Source organism: Notamacropus eugenii, chromosome 3 (assembly GCF_028372415.1).
Source record: "Notamacropus eugenii isolate mMacEug1 chromosome 3, mMacEug1.pri_v2, whole genome shotgun sequence".
NCBI classification, from domain to species: domain Eukaryota; kingdom Metazoa; phylum Chordata; class Mammalia; order Diprotodontia; family Macropodidae; genus Notamacropus; species Notamacropus eugenii.
In genome coordinates, this window is record NC_092874.1 from 372,240,264 (window position 1) to 372,261,058 (window position 20,795).

Consider the following 20,795-nt stretch of genomic DNA (forward strand, 5'->3'; position numbering starts at 1 on the left):
AGAATAATTAGTTAAAACAGAAAGCTTGTACGTGGTACTTTCCCCTCACCTTCCCTCCTGCCCTCTCCCCAGTTGCACCTTAGCTTTTCTGTGCCTTGTTTCCTCTGTTCCATCCTATGTCCTCTCTCCTAATAGTGGCCTGAAGTGTCTGTTTCCCCTCCCCCGCTCTGGGTAGTGTCCTAGAGTCTTCCTGTTTCCACCAAGCTCAAGTGGATTTCTCAAAGCACAAACAATGCTGATTATGACTGGTTGAGTTGTGCAATTACAAATTGAGCTGGGCTAGACCACACTCTGATCTCATGAGATAAAATCTGCTTCTTTGCTTGGCATACTGAATCCCACCAGGATATTTATAAATCATTTGCAAATTGACAGCTATCGCACTGCCCCCCTCCTTTTTTCAGAAAGATGAGAATAAGAGAAGCAATCATCATGTACACACAGTGTGGTCAAATATGGTTTTTATGATATTTATGTAACCATGAGTTTTGAACAAGGCTCCAATGAATAAAGATAAAAATGAGTCAGTGGCAAAGGTGACTTTCAGAATATCTTCCAAACACTAGATTCCAGAAACATAAAAACTTATACTGAGGAAACTGTGATTACTGCATGTTCAAGTATGCAGTAGTTCATATATTGCTACAGAAACTGTTCAGGAAAAATGAAAATTTGTCTTATTTACTATCACTCATACAACGAGTTTCATTCAGTGTCAAACATTGATCAGCTAGGGATATGACCTCTGAACTTCAGTGAGAAATTAAAAAATATAAAGTAATAAAACTTAAAAATGACAACATGAATGCCAAGCATCAAAAGGATTGTTCTTTATTAGAACTAAACAGTGACATATAAATCCAAACCATTAATCATTAAAGCAGTAAGTATCATGAAAAGAGTGCTAGTTAGAAGATGTTAATATGAATCCTGGTTCTACCGTAGACAAGTCATTTCATGTCTCTGACTTCAGTTTCCTCACCTATAAAATAAGACGTTGGCCTAGATGACCTCCAAGATCCCTTCCTGTGCTAAAATCATGACCCTTTTTCTCTGTGGTGTAACAGCAAGGACCCTGACATACACAGAAGGGCCTGCTATACAGGTCCGTAGACTTGATTTTCTAAAAGGAAAGCAACTTTTGAGGGGTCAACAATCTACTTTAATCAAGCACGTATATCATTCACTTAGTTCAGGGGAAAAAAAATCAGCACCCTGAACTTCAGAGAAAATAAAAGCAGAGAAAAAAGACCAACAGACAGGGCTTCCAACTGACTGACCATAAGCAATATATACATAGTTACATAGCACCAACATCTGGGTTTTCAGAGCCTGGGGGCTCCTTAGTGGTTGCCCAGAGTTCTCCTCTGACTAAATAAACACTTTCAATGAGTAAGCACCAAAATAAAACCTTACCTCAGAGTATTTATACACTTTTCAGAGCTGGAGGGCAGGACCCTCTGGCCTAGGGCCTCAATAGAAATTCACAAAAAATATTGAGCCTATTAATGGGCAGGGAAGATCTTGAACTCTTCCCTTCACCTATAATTAACCTTGAATTACCATTATATATGGTAAATAATCTTAACTTTTCTTTTAATGTCATGGATTTCTTTGGCTATGAGGTAACTCTAGTGGACCTCACAGAATAATATTTTTAAATGAATAAAATAAACATGAACAATTTCAAAGGAAACCAGTTGTACTGAAATGTAGTTATCATTTTTTAAAAAGTTTATATATCCCAAATTACAAACCCTCATGCTTTATGTATTAAAGCATTTGGCATAAAGCAAATTTATCTTTTCAAATTAAGTAGAGAAATTTTTCCATTTTTTAGAAATATAGACTAGATTTCCCTAGTTTTCCTTCTGCATGAAGTCTTCAGATGATACTATGCATAAAAAAGCAAGCGAATAATTTTAAACTACAAAAATCCAAATTCATAGTGACAAATCATTGGAAAATGAATTGAGAGCTAAATAAGAACCTGAGTTATCTAGTTATTTCAAGGAATATGCATTACTATGTAACCCTCAGACACCAACATAGGTGATTCTTTAAAAATAAAAGTGGGGTTAAAAAATAGGATATTATGACAGATGGATGCTCTATCCCTTGGAAAAATAATGCAATTAAAATGATTGTCATTCTATATGCAAGAAATTGACATTTCTATCCTTAGCATGAGTAGTACTTCAGTATCTTCTGCTTCTATCTAATATTTTGGATGTTTGGACATATTGGCACGTGTCCGCATTTGGATGCAAGACCCCATACACCTTTTATATTCTTTACCCACAAAGGTCTTTGCTGATGTCTGTGAGATCTCTTGTTAATCATTATCTACTCAAAACTCATTACATGAGCAGAGAATCTGAGAAGGGAGTTTTCTTTCTGTAGTTATAAGACCTTGTGATTATGGATTTTCTATTTATATTAAGGTTCATATTGATTATACATCAACTACATGTTATAAAGCATTGTTCTTATCAAATTTAAGTAAGCTATATAGATATGGTTTCTTATTACTATGCTAAACAAAGAGTTATGGCTACAATGAGATTAATGAATGGAAACATGTAGAAAATATCCTCAGTAGACATTAAAATAAGAAGGAGTATAGAATTGTAGCATGGTCTATCTCTTTCCATGCAAGCTATATAAAATCCTATGACTTCAGGTCACAAACCAAAGCTTTGAGAATGTGATTTTTTCAGCACTAATAACTGACTCTTTCCTGTCATCTTAAAGTTTGAAAAATATGTTACATAGACTATTTCATTCAAGTCTCATAATAACCCTTTTTTAAAGATATATACTACTACCCACATTTTACAGATGAGGAAGAAGTAGAAGGCTGAAGTGATTTGCCCATGGTCTAACAGCTAAAATTGTGCAAGAAAGCATTTGGACAGAGAAGCTTTCTGATTCCAGGTCCAGTACTGTACCTACTCTACCACACTGCCTCCCTAGACAAGTTATGGCACATCTAGGTCTAAGTTTCTTCATCTGTAAAAGAAGTCAGGCTAAGTGGTCTCTAAGATCCCATTCACCTTTGGAATCCTATTATCTAACTCTGAAGATAACTGGCAGGGTTGTTTCAATATGCTTTTGTCCGTTAGCTCCTGAGAATTTTTACAAAAAAATATTTTGTCCCTCAAAGTAAAAGACGACTGTGATATGGGAGAAGGAACATTGCATTTGTACTCTGGGGTCCTTGAATTAAGTTTAGAATATTCATCAGCTATGTGGTCTTGGATAAACAACTTCCTGTCTTTGGGTCTAAATTTCCTCCTCTGTAAAATGTGAGGCTGGGACTAGATGATGGTTTGGGTCCCTTTCCATTCCGAAGCTTTTGAGCCACCCGCCTCTTAGAATTCACTTTTGTCCATTTCTTTTTCTTTTTGCTTCTAATCATAGAATAACTGTCTGTGTCATGTCTGGAGATTCTAACAGAATATTTGAAAAACTGGAGATGATTTCTCGCAAGAAAAAAATCAGTCTTCTAGCATTTAATAAATGCTATGTACCAGATGTACCTATGTACCAGACTTTGTGCTAGAAGCTCCAAGTCTAAATATAAAACAGACACTTTTTGTCCTCAAGTAGATGGTGGGAGATGGAAAGGAGGGTGCATTCGCAGCCTGTATGCAAAATAAAAAAGTGATTTGTGATCACTGTGAAAGGGTGCACACTAAAAGTGGGGGAACTGGGAAAGGTTTCTTGCAGGAGGTGGCATGTATGCTAACCCTGGAAGAAAGGCTAAGAGGCAAAAGTGAGGAATGAGAGCACGTGATATACAAAGGTTTGGAGGTGGGAGATGGAATGTCCTATTTAGGTAATTGCAAGTAGACCAATTTGACTAGAACATGGAGTGTGCGGGGCAGGGCTAAAATGTGGTCTCTCTGGAAAAAGAGGGTGAAGGCAGATTGCGAAGGGCTTAAAGTGTCAAATGGAGAATTTGCATTTTACCCTAAAGGGAACACAGAATCAGAGATTTGGGGTGCAGTTCAGTTTCCTCTTTCATCTCCCTCCCCAGATGTTCTCCTTATTTTTTCTTCCTTTGGTGCTTTTCCCTTCCGACTCGATTTACGTTTCTCTTCCCCTAGTCTACCTTTCCTGCTCCCTTTCTTTCTCCAGTTGGCACTTCAATTCCTCTATTCAGAATTACCTCTGCGAATCCCGGCTCCCCCGTCCGTTCAGTCCACCCTCACCCCTCCGCCCACATTGGCTCTACCCCTCTCTTATTCTGCAATCTTTCACCTTTGTTTACCCCTTTCCCGGTCCGGATCCCAGCCAACGTTCCCTGCTTTTTAACTTCTCCAGTAAATCATTTTCCCCCCCTAAATTTGCCGTCCCTCCTCTCTTTCTTTTCTCCTAGCTTGGCTCCGCCCTGCCTATCAGTCCTAAAGGTCTTTTCTCCCAGATCCCGACTGACACCAAAGTCAGCCAATCCTTTTCGCACCTCTGAGGTTCCCCGGCTCTCCTCTCACCCTACCCTTGTTGGATCGCTGAAATCAGGAAGGAAGCGGCAGGACCGGTCTAGGGGTCCCTGTACTGCAAGTAAGTTTCAAATCTTGGGGTAGAGGAGTTGAGTTTGGTTCAGTAACCTTTTCTAGGCTGATTCCCCAAATTCCACTATCTTATTTCCAGAGACAGTACAGAATTCCGAAGAAACAGTGGAGTCCTGGACATTGTAGACTGGAGTAAACAGTCCAAAGAGGCAGTGCTGACTTTGCTTTTAATGTTTTCAAAAATCTAAGCTGTTTCTTTCTTTCAAACACACTCAATCAGTCCAGGAGCCCAGTCCCTGCTACCACTAGCAGACCACGTTTAAGGAAGTAAACAATAATGCGTTCTGTTACACAAGACTTGGAGTACATGGCAAAGACATAGCATTTAAAGTCAAAGGAAATGCATTTGAGTTCCTCTTTACCTCTTTGTAGATGAGTGACCTTGAACAAGTAGTCACAACCTTGATAAATCCTTTGTAAAATGAGGGTGTTAGATCGTCCCTATGGTCCTTTCTAGTTCTGTACGCTGATCACAAAGGGGACCCACTGCTTGACACTGCCACCACATTCCCTTTGTCCCACTAACAGCAGGAAAACACAAATGTAATGTTCCTTTAGGATTTTTTCAGTGAGCTAGGAAATTTGCCAGTAAATCTGTTTTTGATAGAGGACCTGGGAGAATATACTAAGGGAAGCAACATTTATTGACAGAAAGAATCTAGTATGTGCCCTCCTATTCTGCAATCATGTTGATTTATTACATTAAAAAAATTCCTGAGACAGCTCAGAAAATAATATAGCTAAGGAATATGAATATATATGTATATGTATATATATATATACCCACATACATGTATACATAGATATGTATATGCATACATCTCTATATATATACATATAAACAAATATAAAACAAAACTTTTCATGTTTATATGCCATGTCTACTAATGTAGTATTTCGTTTTGCAAATATAATTGATTATTATTTCAGTGAGAAGTTCTTTCGAAATTTGTGACCAGGAGAAATTATAGCTAGTTAAAACAACAAGGAACCATAGGTAAGTAAAAGACAACATTATTAAATCTGCAAAAATTAAAGACAAGTGAAATAAACAGGAAATAAATGGGAAAATAATAACTGGTAAATTATGAAGTCATTCTTCTGTAAAATATAGAAACCACTGGGCTTTCAGGGTTGATTTATTTACTTTTTTTGATTTTGACTTACTCATGTAGGAAAAGTACTATAGAAATCATCTTTCAATTTTAGTATCACAATTTAATATGACAATAAAAATGCAATATATTTCTGAACCTTTTTTTGGATGGGTTGGAGAAGGTCTGGAAGTATAATTGAATTTGTAGACATCTTCCTCAAACAGTGCAGCTCAGCAACTCATCTCTAACTTAAGAATCTTAAAGACTAAAAGCATAAAAGATAGGCCAGTGGCACATGATTCAGTTAGCATGTGTGAAAAATAGGGCTTAAACATAGATCTCCATGATTTTAAAGTCATCCTCTCTGCTGTGCTCTTCTGTCTTTCTTTTAACTGAAGTATAATAGACTGTTTTCTTAGTCAAAAGATATTTATTTGTAAGTTTTTATTGATCTTTTTTATATGGTCATAGTTTTCTGCAGTGTTTCTCCCTCTCCTTAGAAAATCATCCCATACAAAAAGTAATATCTTTTAGAGTCAAAAGAAAAGAAAGGACAAAATCAGCACAACCAATCAATACGCTGAAAAAAATCAGAAAACGTGTGGTATGTGACACCAATGGACTTCCCATTGCCACAAAAGGTTAGGTTGAATCTTCTCACATCTCTTCACTTAAGTCATGCTTAGTCTTTATAATTTTGTTACATTCACTTTTGGTTTTTTGATTTGAGGTTATTCCACTTCATTGTTGTAGTCACTGTGCATATTATTTTCTAGGCTTTTATTACCTCATTATGCTTTAGTTGATATAGATATTTCCATGCTTTTCTGCATTTAGCATAATAGTAATTTTTTTGTTTTTTGTTTTTTATTTTTTGTTATTAATTTATTTGCTTTCCATTTTCTACAATCACTTCCACAAGTCTTAGATATTTTCCTCCTTCTTCCTTCCTCTAACCTCCCCCCCCCCTCACTCCCCAATACAGTGAGCAATCTAATAAGGGTTCTACACATACATTCTTACTAAACACATTTTCACATTTGTCATGTTGCATAGAAGGATTAAAATGAATGGGAGAAACAATGAAAAAAAAGCCAGAACAATACATAAAACAAGAGAAAATGTTCTGCTTCATTCTGTGATCTAATTTCATAGTTCTCTCTCTGAAAGTTGGAGGCATTTTGCCTTTGGAGTCCACTGGCAATGTTTTAGGTCCTTACATTGCTGTGAAGGGCTAAGTCTACCGGAAAAATTCCTCGTGCAAATTGTTCTCCAAAATGCACACAGCTCTACCAACAATGAATTAGTCATCCAACTCTCCCACATCTTCTCCAGCATTTATCATTATCTTTTTTTTTTTTTTTGTCGTTTTAGCCAATCTGACAGGTATGATGCAGTATCTCACAGTTGTTTTGATTTGCATCTGTCTAATAAAGAGTGATTTAGAGCATTTTTCATATGACTCTAGATAGCTTTAATTTCTTTCTCTGAAAACTCTCTGTTCATATCCTTTGACCATTTATCAATTGGGGAATAACTTGTATTCTTGTACATTTGACTCAATTCTCTATATATTTTAGAATTGAGGCCTTTATTACTGTGTACAATGTTCTGGCTCTGCTCCTTTCACTCAGCATCAGTTCTTATAAGTCCTTCCAGGCCTCTCTGAAGTCTTCCTGTTCATCATTTCTGATAGCACAATAGTATTCCATTACATTCATACACCACAACTTGTTCAACCATTCCTTGGTTGATGGGCATCCCCTCTATTTCTAGTTTTTGGCCACCACAAAGAGAGTTGCTGTAAATATTTTTGTACATGTGGGACCCTTTCCCATTTTTATGATCTTTTTGGGATACATCTTGAGAAGCAATATTGCTGGGTCAAAGGGTATGCACATTTTTATAGCCCTTTGGACATAGTTTCAAATTGCTCTCTAGAATGGTTGGATCAGTTCACAGCTCTACCAACAATGAATTAGTGTTCCAGCTCTCCCACTTCCTCACCAACATTTATCATCTTCGTGTTTTGTCATGCTAGTCAATCTGTGATGTGGTACCTCAGAGTTGTTTTGACTTACATCTCTCTAATCAATAGTAATTTAGAACATTTTTTCATATGACTACAAATAGTTTTAATTTCTTTCTCTGGAAACTCTCTGTTCATATCCTTTGACCATTTATCAACTAGGGAATGACTTGTATTCTTGTACATTTGACTCAATTCTCTATATATTTTAGAAATGAGGTCTTAATCACAGACACTAGTTGCAAAAATTCTTTCCTAGTTTTCTGCTTCCCTCCTAATCTTGGTTGCATTGGGTTTGGTTGTGCAAACCTTTTCACTTTAATGCAATCAAAATTATCCAACCTTTTACCTTTTACCTTTCTCCTGTGTGTATCCCCTGAGTCAAATGTGTTTCTTGTAAACAACATGTTGTTGCATTATGGTTTTTAATCCATTCTGCTATCTGCCTCTGTTTTATGGGAGAGTTCATCCCATTCACATTCATAGTTAAGATTACTATGTGTCTTTCCCTCCATCCTCTTTCCCCCCATTTCTGCTTTTAGTTCTTCCTTCTCCCTTCCCCTCCACAACAGTTTTAATTTTTGACCACAATCTCCTTCAGTCTTTCCTCCCTTCTATCAGCCCCCCCTTAATTCCCCTTTTCCCTTACTGCTTCTTCTCTCCCTTTCAGTCTCTTCTTCCTTTTCTTTCCCTTTTCCCCTCCTACTGTCTATAGAGCTAGCTAGATTTCTGTACTTAACTAACGTTGTTGTTCCATCTTTGAACCAAATCAGATGAGAGAAAATCTCAAATGGTGCTCATCCCTCTCCCCTTTCCCTCTATTGTATGTTTTGTGCCTCTTCTTCTGATGTAATTTATCTTTTTCTGCATCCTCCTTTTCACATCTCCCATTACAACCCCTTTAAATCACATTTTTATCATAACATCATTGAATTTATACCCATTCCCTCTATCTATGTATATTCATTTAAAATGTACGATTCTCAAGATTGTCAAGTATCATCTTCCCTTATAAGGATGTAAACAGTTTGCCCATATTGACTAACAAGAATTTTCCCCCTGTTTACCTTTTTATACCCCTCTTGAGACTTGAATTTGAAGATCAGATTTTCTGTTGAGCTCTGGCCTTTTCATTGGGAAAGTCTTGAAATCTCTTATTTCTTTGAATGTCCATCTCCTTGCCTGAAATATTATGTTCAGTTTTGCTTGGTAATTGATCCTTAGTTGTAGTCCAAGCTCTTTGCCTTACAGAATATCATATTCCAATTCCTCTTATCTTTTGATGTTGAAGTTGCAAGGTCCTGTGTGATCCTGACTGTAGTTCCTCGATATTTGAGTTGTTTCTTTCTGGCTACTTGCAGTATTTTCTCCTTAATTTAATAGTTTTGTAATTTAGCAACAATATTCCTTGGTGTTTTCAATTTGGAATCTCTTTCAGGAGGTGATCAGTGGATTCTTTCAATTACTATTTTGCTCTCTGGATCTAGGCCTTCAGGGCAGTTTTCCTTGATGATTTCTTGGAAGTTATCATCCAGGCTTCTTTTTTTGTCGTGGCTTTCCAGTAGACTAATAATTCTTAGATTTTCTCCTCTGGATCTATTTCCAAGTCAGTTGTTTTTCCAATGAGATGTTTTACACTTTCTTCTATTTTTTTATTCTTTAGCTTCTGTTTGACTGATTCTTGATGTCTCATAGAGTCATTAGCTTCCGCTTGCCCAATTCTAATTTTTTAATAGATTGTTTTCTTCAGTTAACTTTTGTACCTCCTTTTCCATTTGCCCAATTGCCCTTTTCTCCAATTAGGCTTAGTACTTCCTTTTCCATTTGTGCAATTTTCCTTTTTAAGGAGCTGTTCTCTTCTACAAATTCTTTTTTCATATTTTAAAAGTCATTGGCCAATTTTTCTTTGATCTCTCTAATTTGGCTATTTAAATCCTTCATGAGGTCTTTCAAGAATGCTCTTTGGTCCTAAGACCAGTCCATATTCCCTTCTGAGGTTTCAGATGGGAGTACAGTCTCAATGCTGACCTCATCAGTATTCATGTTTTGGTCCTTGTCCCCATAGTTAGATTCTATGGTTTTTTTTCTTTTCTAGTTGCTTCTTGTTCATGATGATTGCTTTTTTCCTGATTTTTAAAGTGGATCTCTGCTTCTGGGGCACAGGGAGCTCTGTCCCATGGTTCTTGTGCTTGGAACTTGAGGCTTTGTTTATGCCCTCTGGTTCTTTCAGCTAGAACCTAGAATGCTGCAGCTTACCTGGTGCTAAGTGGACTGGTGTACCAAAGCAGAGGCCAAACTCTGTGTTTCCCCAGAGTTACCCTGGAGCTCACTGCTTGAGGTGTGGGGGAAGGGTGGTCTGGCCACAAGAGGTCTCCTCTCTTGAGCTACAGCACAGACAGGCTCAGGGTTGATGAACCTTGTCTGTGCTAGTTTCTTTCCGATTCCCCTGACAGTGCTGAGGCATGCCTGGGGTCTTGGTGTTTGTGCTTATGGACTCTACCGTGCTGGGGATCCTCCTGGCTTATTGAAGTGGGACTGTCTGGGACATCTCTGGTACTGCACTGGTCCCTTTAAGCCACAGTAAGAGGAACCGCCCCGCCCCCTTTGTGATTTTCCTAGCTTCACAAGCTGAGGGACTTTTTATCCCTTCAGTTAATCCCACTATTCCAGGATTTTTCCTGGGGAAATATTCTCTGGGTTTTTCAAGGTCAACAAGGGGAGGGGGAGAGCATTTACAGGTTACTTCACCTTCTTGGCTCCCAGAAGTTCAAGTAAATGACTTACAGACATTTAATCTGTGGACTGATCCTCTCCGGAGTGTCAGTGCTGCTGTTGCCTGGGGTTATGTGCTTCTATCTCACTCAGTTCCACTGGACTCCTGTCCTGGGCTGATATATTTGAGAATCCTCACTGCTGCTTCTGCTTCAGACTGTCTGGTGCTTCCTGCTTGGCTTTGCTATGGAGGGGTCTGAGCTGGTATAGCCTGTGCACTGTGAGCTCTGTGCTCCTCCAACCCCATGCAACCACGATAGTATTTTCTTACAACATGGCAATGTGCCATTATTTCATGTACTCATATTTTGTTCAATCATTCCCCAATCAATGGGCATCTAATTTCTTTCCAGTTCTTTGCTGTCACAAAAAAAATATTGCTATGTAATATTTTGGTGTATATGGGAACTTCCTTCTTATCAACGGCTTCTCTGGGGTATCGACCCAGTACTGAAGTTTCTGGGTCAAATGGTATAGACATTTTATTCAAATTTGTTTGCATAATTCCAAATTACTTTCAAAAATGGTTGTAACAATTCACAGCTCCATCCACAATGTATTAGTATGCCTATTATCCCACAACCCCTCATAATTGGCTATCGCCATTTTTTGTCATCTTTACTAATTTGCAGGGTATGAGGTGAAATCTCTGACTTGTTTTGATTTGCATTTTTCTTGTTATTAATGATTTGAAGCAGTCTTTTATGTGCTTTTGAATGTTTTGTGTTTCTTCTTTTGAGAACCTTTGATTCATATTCTTTTACCGCTTGAGGAATGGCTATTAGCCATACATATACACACACACACACTCACATTTACACATACATATACATGTCCTTTAAGTGAAATATAACTAATACCTGTCGTATAACTAATATGTTATATATACATATGTAGCTAATACATGATTGGCATCTATAAATGTATATATATATACATACGGTATACATTTGAAAATTACTTATATATCTTGGATACTCAATCATTATCAGAGAAATTTGATATGAAAGATTTTATTTTTCATTTAATCACTTTTCTTAACCAAGATTGGTTTGGAGAGAATTGGTTGTTCCTAAGCATTTGATAACTATTTTTTTGTTGTTAGATCAGCAAAGGGTTGATTTGTTACTAAAACAGAGTCTGTAATTTTTTTTAAGCTTGGAGAATTAAAAGTCTTTTGATCTATTCCTAGAATTGTCAGACGGGAGATTTCCAATAAGGCATACTTTTTTTTTTTCCGTTCCAGGTTTTTTACTTCCTGAAAATGATGTTTGATTTAGAAATCACTTTCAAAGAGGTGACCGTTTCTCTTTTAGCTTTGGTGATAGTTTTTGTTTTTATGAAAGCACTGGGAAGCAGGAATAAAAAGCACATGTCTCCTCCAGGACCTTGGTCATTCCCCATAACAGGGAATCTTCTTCAACTTGGAGATCATCCTTATCTTACATTTATGGAGATGAGGAAGAAATATGGTGGTGTATTTCTTATCAAACTGGGAATGGTTCCTGTGGTTGTGGTAAATGGTGAAGAAATGGTGAAGAAAGCCTTACTCAGAGATGGGGAGAATTTTGCTGGCAGACCCCACATGCATACATTTTCTTTTTTTGCTGAGGGCAAAAGTCTTACCTTTTCAGTCAACTATGGAGAAAGCTGGAAGCTCCATAAGAAAATCACCACAAATGCTTTAAGATCATTTTCCAAAGCATAAGCAAAGTCTTCTACTTGCTCTTGTTTGCTAGAGGAACATGTCACTGAAGAAGTTTCTGAATTGATAAAAATCTTCACAAAGCTGTCATCTGAGCAAGGAAGCTTTGACCCTAAAAGTTTCATTACTTGTGCTGTTGCTAATGTTGTCTGTGCCTTATGCTTCGGCAAGAGATATGAACATTTTGATGAGGAGTTTCTCAGAGTGGTTAAAACAAATGAAGAATTACTGAAATCCTCCAATGCAGCTAATCCAGCTGATTACATCCCATGCTTTCGCTACCTCCCGCTGCGTATTATAAATGCTCCCCGTGAGTTTTATCATCAGCTAAATCGGTTTATTGGACAGCATGTACAAGATCATATTATCACATATGATAAGGTAGGAATTTTACTTAACATCAGCCACAGGTTTTGTAGTGTAAAGAGGTTCACAATACATATGAAGGAGAAAGTAATTTCACCTATCCTCCAGAGTGCATAGATTCCTTCTTGCTTTTGTTTGCACTTGAGAGTCAACAAGATGAAATTGTCCTAATCCCCAAAGAGACATAGATTGTTGTTAGAGGCTACAGAAGTCTGAGCAGTGGTGATCTTTGAGCGCATCCTATAGAGACTCAGGTAGATGGACCATTGTTCTGTTGCCACGCTACCTAAAATTTCAACAGGCAACGTGTAGCCTTGGGTTTTAAATAAACTCTCATTGAAAAGTGTTGCTTTAAATACCCTTTCTTTTGTCAAAAAAGGATGACTGTAGTGCTTATATACAATTCTTAGCAATGGGAAGTTCTAGGGTATGACCATGTACCTTTATGGTTCAGGTCGAGCCATAAGGAGGTCATTGGAATAAGTTGAGACAGCTATGGGTTTGGTAAACAAATGTTGATGAGGATTGGGGGAGGAATAATGGGCTCAAAATTTTATTTTTCCAGAATCATCTCAGAGATATCACTGATGCTCTGGTTAGTATATGTCATGACAAAAGTGCCACAATGAAGACTGCCACTTTAAATGACAATGAAATCATAAGTACTGTGAGTGACATCTTTGGAGCTGGCAGGTACCATTGTCCATAACCTTACATTGAGGAGAATTTAAGATGCTTTAAATCTCTTTATGCTGCCCACTGGTGAAAGCAAGTTTGTTAATAATCTATTCTCTAAGAAGCACATTTCATCATATTTTTTCAGGTTTTGAAACAGTATCATCATTTCTAATTTGGAGCTTTCTCTACTTGATTTACTACCCAGAAGTACAAGCAAAAATCCATGAAGAAATTGGTAATATATTATAGGAATAAAAAAAATGCAATTTAGTCATGCAATATTCTGCAGCCTGTGATCATCCTCATTAAGTACAGTCATTTGCTTTCTGCAGATGAAAATATTGGCCTTAAACCACCCAGATTTGAAGACAGAAAGAATTTACCCTACACAGAAGCTGTTATAAATGAAATCTTCAGGCATTCCACATTCATGCCATTCACTATTCCTCATTGGTAAGCACATGGTTCCATTTCTTTATGTGACCTTTAAATGGAAACAGTGGTAATTGATTTCAATTCCTTAATCTGAGGTCTTGATAAAAACATAAATATTTTGAAAAATGTATTTGAATGTTGGTCCATTTTTGTTTAAAAAGCTCTAGTGAATGTTTCAGGTGGAGCAAAGGGATCTTGGAGGGATATTTCTCAAAACTAATTCAATCTCTCTCTCTCTCTCTCTCTCTCTCTCTCTCTCTCTCTCTCTCTCTCTCTCTCTCTCTCATCTCTGTCTCTCTGGGTATCTGTTATATCTCTGTTTCTATTTCTGACTCTCCTAAATTTAGATCTGAAAACCTATATAACCTCCTATCAAAGCATATGGATAATCTAATGCATCCCATTTAAAAGAATATTTGTGTACTGTTGTATTTGTGGTTGCTATTAAGAATTTCATCTCAATTTATGGAAGTGAGTTTTGATGGATTGTCAGGTTTGTAATCATCTAAGAATTTCCCTGAAAATTCTAAGTATTTTTCTCTCTTTCTGTTGAGCAGAATTATCTTGTTGTGTTTTGTATGAATGCAGTTCAGTTATCCCACTGCTAAAACACCTCAAGGGTTGTTAATTATAAAGGGCAAGCATTTGAACTATTGAAATGCCTTCTCAGAGCAATGTTTTTGAGGCAGTGGTGCTATGAAAAATAGAAACTAGAACTGAACTTCCCTTTTAAACAAAGTCAGTATATGACTATCTGGATTGCAGGTGGGCTCAGTCTAATAAAAGATATCCGCTTCAGGATCCTTTTAAATAGCCAGATCTCACTTTGCATTGGAAATAAAATTCATGTTGCCAGAGTTTATATATATCTTTTCAGGAACACATCAGCTGTATAAAGTAATGTAGTCCTATATTCTGGGAAACAGCATGGTATAATGGAAAGACTGCTATATTTGGAGCCAGAGGACCCCAGTTCAAATCTTGGTGATATCCCTCACAGCCTATGAAACTGTGGACAGAGTAATTTAATCTCTTGGGGTCTTACTTGTCTCTTGAGTAAGGCAGCCTGTTTTCAAATCCCACCTTGGATAATGGCTACCTATGTGACCTTCAGTAAGTCACAACCTCTTTGGCCTCTAAAAACAAAGTATTTTCTTCTAGCTGTACTGATCTCTGATTTTATGACACTGTCATTTAGGGAATATAGTCTAATAATTTGAGGGTAGGATAAGAATCATAGAATGCTCGTGTCAGAAGAACCATAGACAATTCTCAGATGTTCTTTTTGTAATTTATCCCTCCTACTAACACTTTTGTTGAGCAAATTTAAAAATATAATAAAGCCCTTAATATAGAGTTGCATAATCTATTCCCATAATAGCCATGTCTGAAAATATATAATTTATCTTTCTGCATTTTAAGTTCACTTCTTTGCCAAGAGGTGAGTAAACAGTTTTATTTTCATTTTTCTAGAGTAGACTAGAGGTATCTTAAAATTCTACTCCCTTTCCAACTTAGCCAGTGCTCTCTCCACAATGGATTGGAGGTATGAAATTTATAGTCCACTGGCTCCCAGGTGGGGCCAGAACCAGATTAAAATGTATTTGGCAAATGATTAACAAAAGAAATAAAAATACCATACAACAAAGACAATGTTAAGTCAACATATAGCTTATTTCTTTTCTATTTGAGTTTGTGACCACTGGCCTAGAAGATGTGTTTCCATTTTCTACATCATATACATTTTCTGCATTATATACATTTCTGTCTAAATGTATATAACTTTTGGACCAATAATGCTTCATAGATATTGACTAATTCTACTTCTGTCTTATTTGCATAGATTTTGATAATTGATATGTATGCTACATGGAAGACCAAATTTTCCTGAATACAAAATATTAATATTATGATAAAAGTTCCAAAAACTCCCCTGTATTTCAACCTTTGAAGCAAAGAATGTGTCTGTGTGTGTTTGTACACATTAATCAAATTGCATTATATGTGTTTTATTTTCCTAGTGCTACTAAGGATACTACTCTTGGTGGATATTTCATTCCTCAGAAAACCTGGGTGTTTTTTAATATGTATCAAGTAAACCATGATGAGTAAGTATCTGCAGAGAGGGCCACAGGCTCTCTTAACTCAGTCATAGCCAAACTTCCTTCCAATTCTATCAGTTCCAGTGTCCTTAAAAAGTTCAGTTCCCAGGGATTATGCAGAACTTAGTATTTAGGGCTAGAAGAGATCTTAGGGGCAGAAGAAGAAATTTGGGTCTAGAATAAATTTGACAGCCAGGTAAAATAGAAACATATGGCCTTTATTTAATTACTATTATTATTTTGTGGTATGGTTTGTAGCAGTATGGACTTGTATTTGCTTCCCTCAGGAGAAATTATAGTGGGAAAACTCCCTGCGCTGACATAGATCATAATTTGTTATGATGGACCATCAAGGTTTTTTATGTAAGATTGTTTAATTTGGGAGTGGTCCAAACGAATATGTTAGAAGTCCAACACTTAAAGGTAATTCAGAAGAAAAGGCACATCGTGAAATTTTACTTTATGCCAAAGTAAAGTAAAAAGGAAATGGCTAAATATGTATGAAGTTAGGAACTGCTCCTTTTAAAAATAAATAAATTTTATTGGTATCTTTTGTTTTTGTATCACATATATTTCCTAGTATTCCTTTGTATCACGTATATTTCCATACCCTTCTTTCCCAAAAATTATCCCCATGACAAGGAATGAAAAAATGAGAATAAAAACTCAGAAAAAGTAAGTAGTATATCAAAAAAGTCTGACATATTGAGTGCCCCATACCCAAAGCCCTTTTGACCTTTGTAAAGAAGCCAGATATGGGAAGAGGTCCCTCCTTATGTCTTTTCTTTGGGATCAAGCATTTTCATTATAATCTCACAGCATTCAGTTTCATTTCAGTTGTTCTATGTTTCCTTTTACATGGTTGTACTCATCATCTATTTTGTTTTCCTGGTTCTGTTTACTTTGTTTCACATTAGTTTATAGAAATTTTCTCATATTTTTCTCTATTCACCATATTAATCATTTCTTATGGCATAGTCATGTCCCATTACTTTCTTGCACTCCAAATTTTTTAGCCATTCACAATTTGATGGACAGGAATTAGTGGGGCAGATAAAAGCCTACTGCATAAGGTTGGCTTTGAACAGGGTCTTGAGGAAAGCCAAGAGGCACAAGGAAAGAGGAAGAACATTCCAGGTATGAGAGATGGATTGTCATGTTCAAGGAAGTTCAAGAAGGTGCTTAACAAATGCTTGTTAACAAATGCTTGTTGACAAATATTGAACTGTGTAGTAGTCTGGTCAACCCTTCAAGTACAGGGTCAAGTATGGAGGTGCTAACTATTTGATGAAAAGAATTAAGCATAAAATCTTTTAAGAAGGACTGTTAGATATATCAAACAAACATGGTAAGTAATTATAAAGCTTTCCTATGGAAATAGATGTGTGGGAAAGATCAGATTTTATTGTCCAAAGAACCCTGAACTCTATGAAGTAATAAAAGCCTTCATAAGTTGGAATTTATGACTATTTCAATCACAGCTTAATTGCAATAATAAAAATAACTTTATATATCAATTTAAGTTCTGCAAAACACTTTACACATATTATGTCATTTGATCTTCAAGAATGAGTGTGATTCTGATGTATTAAACAGTACTAAGGGGCATGCTAGGAAACTTATGGCAAGTCAGATTCTGTTGATCTAGTACAGCATGGAGCTGGCACCAAAAACCAGAGGGCAGAGAGACAAATTCAAAGTAATCCTGTAAGTACACTTTGAGAATTGCTCTAACATCCTATGAGAGCACATTGAGATTTCCCCTGCACCGCAGATACATAGAAATCCATTTCCCAATTGCTTTTTATAACAAAAGTACTTTTCATAATTTTGATCTTTTATGTCATATTTTTGAAATGTTCTGAATGACATTTTGGGAAGAGTATCACTGTTGGAAAACCTAGATAAATTGTGTTGGCTCTTTGATTCATTGTTTAAGGAATTGTCATTTGTTTTCTGCAGGAGCTAATTATCCTCCACTGGATGCCATGATTTCATTAACACTCTTTTTGGAAGCTAATCTTATGAATATGCATATTATGCAAAATAGAGTTATCCATTTTTGTATTTGCATTGAAACTATTACCCCAAACTAAATACATTTAGGACAAATGAAAAGGCTACACATTGCTTTAAGATTAAAAAGTGCTTTATAGATGCTAGTAAGTCATCCTGTTGATAAGATTTATATACAAGTCTATCTACTCAATGAAGGACTCTTTTTTAAAAGTATCCTTTGTGTTTCTTTCTTAATTTTTTTTGTTTAATGTAGAACTCTTTGGGCGAATCCTGATTCATTCCAATCTGAGAGATTTCTAAATGAAAGTGGCAAGCTGAATAAAAGTCTGGTTGAAAAAGTTTTGATTTTTGGAATGGGCATTAGGAAGTGCTTGGGGGAAGATGTTGCTCGAAATGAGATTTTTATTTTTATTGTCAGTATTCTGCAGCAGCTAGAGTTAAAGAAATGTCCAGGAGCCCAGCTAGATTTGACACCTGTGTATGGATTAGTCATGAAGACCAAACCTTATCAACTCACAGTAAAGCCTCGCTTCCTGGTGAATTCCTCAACTTAATTTCTCAATTGAGTTAAAATAATCAAAAGAAAAAATACCTGGATATAATATACCAAAGTAATTTGAAGATGAAATAATTTAATTGATGAGCTTTGCTATCAGTTTCATTTAGAGTTCATTATCCTCTTGTGGGAGATACAGAAGTATAAGGTATAGTTCTCTGAAGCTTAAAATCCCAATAGGAAAATGAAGACAATCATATAAACCAGTTACAGAATTGTGGAAATATATCCTGATTTCATGTTCAGATGTGTGGGCCAAGTGATCAAGGTTTTAAAAAGTCAGAAAAGGGAGAAATCAGAACAGACCAGAATCATCAGAGAAGGTTTCACGGACAAGTTGGGGATCTGAATTAAGTTTTCCGGAGAAGGCATCAGACAAACAAAATGGGAAGAGAGTGTATTTAATTGGAGAATGTCATTAGAAGTCATTTGAAATAATAGTTCACAGGATTTTGGGGGGGATAAAATGAGATAATATGTGTAAAACCTTGCAATATTTAAAATATTGTTATATTTATCATCATCTTCATCATCATCATCATCATCACATCATTGCCAGCATCGTCATTGCTTTTATTCACTGACATAGGGATCACAATTTATTTCGGTACAAATCATTTGTATTAGATAAGTCTAACTTCAGTAACTCTGTGTGATTAAATGAGATAATGTATGAAAATAAGGGGTTCTCAACCTTTTTTATATCATGGACCTTTCTTTGGCAATCTGTTGAGGCCTATGTACCCCTCCTCAAAATAATGTTTTTAATTAAAATAAATTATAAATTTCAGTTGGGAAATATTAAAAACAAAGATATACCCCCCCCATCTAAGTTCATGGACTTTCTGAATTCTGTCCATGGATCCTTTGAGAGTTATGGCACCCCAGGTTGAGAAACTCTCGTGTAAAGTGTTTGCTAAACTTAAAAAAAAATACTACTTATAGCTATTAGTATTATTATTAATTTTATCTTAAAAATTGAAAAATTGGTTATCTTTTCTAATCCTATGAGCAATCATAAAGATGGAAACAAACTTGAAATGTGTTCAGAATAGCAAGCAGACTGGTGTGAATGTGGCAGCAATTTCATGTTGGAACAGTAGAGAAGTAGGAACTGCTATTCTGCTGCTATGTAAAGGAAAATTTTCTGCTAAATTGAGTAGGAAAATTGGCTCAAAGTTTTGGAAGACTTTGAGAGTCAAGATGTGAAATTTAGCCTTGGTTCTATATTTATTCATGTGCAGACAGACACTGGAAGAGGAAATTTCCTCCATTAGGAAGGTCTCTATAGCAATGAAATCACAGGTATTATCCCTATTCCTATCTCAATCCCCATCCACATCCACATCCTTATAAGAAAGTTGGAAAGTGACATCAGTTCTCTCAAGGAGAGAAGTCACTGCTGAAAGTATTGTTTTAGGAAAACTTTTCTGTTAGCAGTATTTAGCCTAGATTAGATGAGAGAAAGGATAGATGTTTAGCGAGGTGGGAAGAGAAAAAATGAAGAGCAGAAAGAGGGAGGGGAGAAGAGACTGTGGGAGAGAAAGAGAAAGGAGTGAGAAATAGAGCGGGGGAGGCAGGTGTCAGGGAGAAAGAAAGGGGGAGAGACAGAGAGAGGGGAAGGGGGGGGGCAGACAGAGACTAAGAGATTCATCTGCGTAGATTGAGCTACCTAGACCAAGGTAAAAGCACATGAAAGTATTTGTGTTCAAGAATTCAGCTAATGAGAATCTTCAAATTTTATCAGAGCCTATGGATATTTCTTTGTGAACCTAACTAAAGCTTGAATTTTAGCAGAAAAAGTTTATTATTTACAGCTTAATTTAAAGCATATTGGATGAAGACCTGGATTTGGAACCAATAAGTTATTACTGACACATTTTGACTACTCTGGGCAAGTTATTTAACTTTTCATTCTTTTTATCAAATACTTAAGGATCTAAGTGGCATAGTAGGCATGAGTAGAAGCAGGAACTTTCTCATTCAAAGAGTTCTTTGTACCACTGAAATCACAAAATATCCCTACCCTACCTCAACTAGCGTTATTGCTTTTAACATGAAGGAATATGTGATGTCTATTACAGGGGCAGTGAAATTTTTGCTAAGTTCCCAATAGCATTCCATAAAGTGTACCCTATCATCTATAAGTGAGCCAACCTAGTGTTACAGAAAAAGTGCTACATCTAGTGTTAGAAAACCTGGGTCCAAATCCCAGCCACCACTGTTTCACTTAATCCCTGTTACCTTGTACTAGTCATTTGAACTGTGCAAGCCTCAGTTTCTATATCAGTGAAATGAAGAGAGTGCACTAGGTGACCAATGATCTAATCACAGGCATCTGGAAACAGGCCAACTTTGACTACCTGACCGAAAAGGTGAGACTTACTTAAAGACAATTACTGGTTCCTTTCATTATGCTGCAAATTTCACTTCAGAATCTTAGAATGGCATGTTTTACC

The 20,795-nt window shown here is 36.5% G+C and overlaps 1 protein-coding gene across 1 annotated transcript; it reads left to right on the top strand.

Moving 5' to 3' along the window:
* The first annotated feature begins 4,421 nt into the window (after nucleotides 1–4,421).
* LOC140496999 (cytochrome P450 1A1-like) lies at nucleotides 4,422–19,876 on the top strand. Its single transcript, XM_072597458.1, is given in 7 exon segments — nucleotides 4,422–4,566; nucleotides 11,722–12,561; nucleotides 13,112–13,235; nucleotides 13,370–13,459; nucleotides 13,557–13,677; nucleotides 15,681–15,767; nucleotides 18,034–19,876. Coding segments are annotated over 6 exon segments (1,545 nt in total). The 5' UTR covers nucleotides 4,422–4,566; nucleotides 11,722–11,739; the 3' UTR covers nucleotides 18,335–19,876.
* Nucleotides 19,877–20,795: the final 919 nt, after the last annotated feature.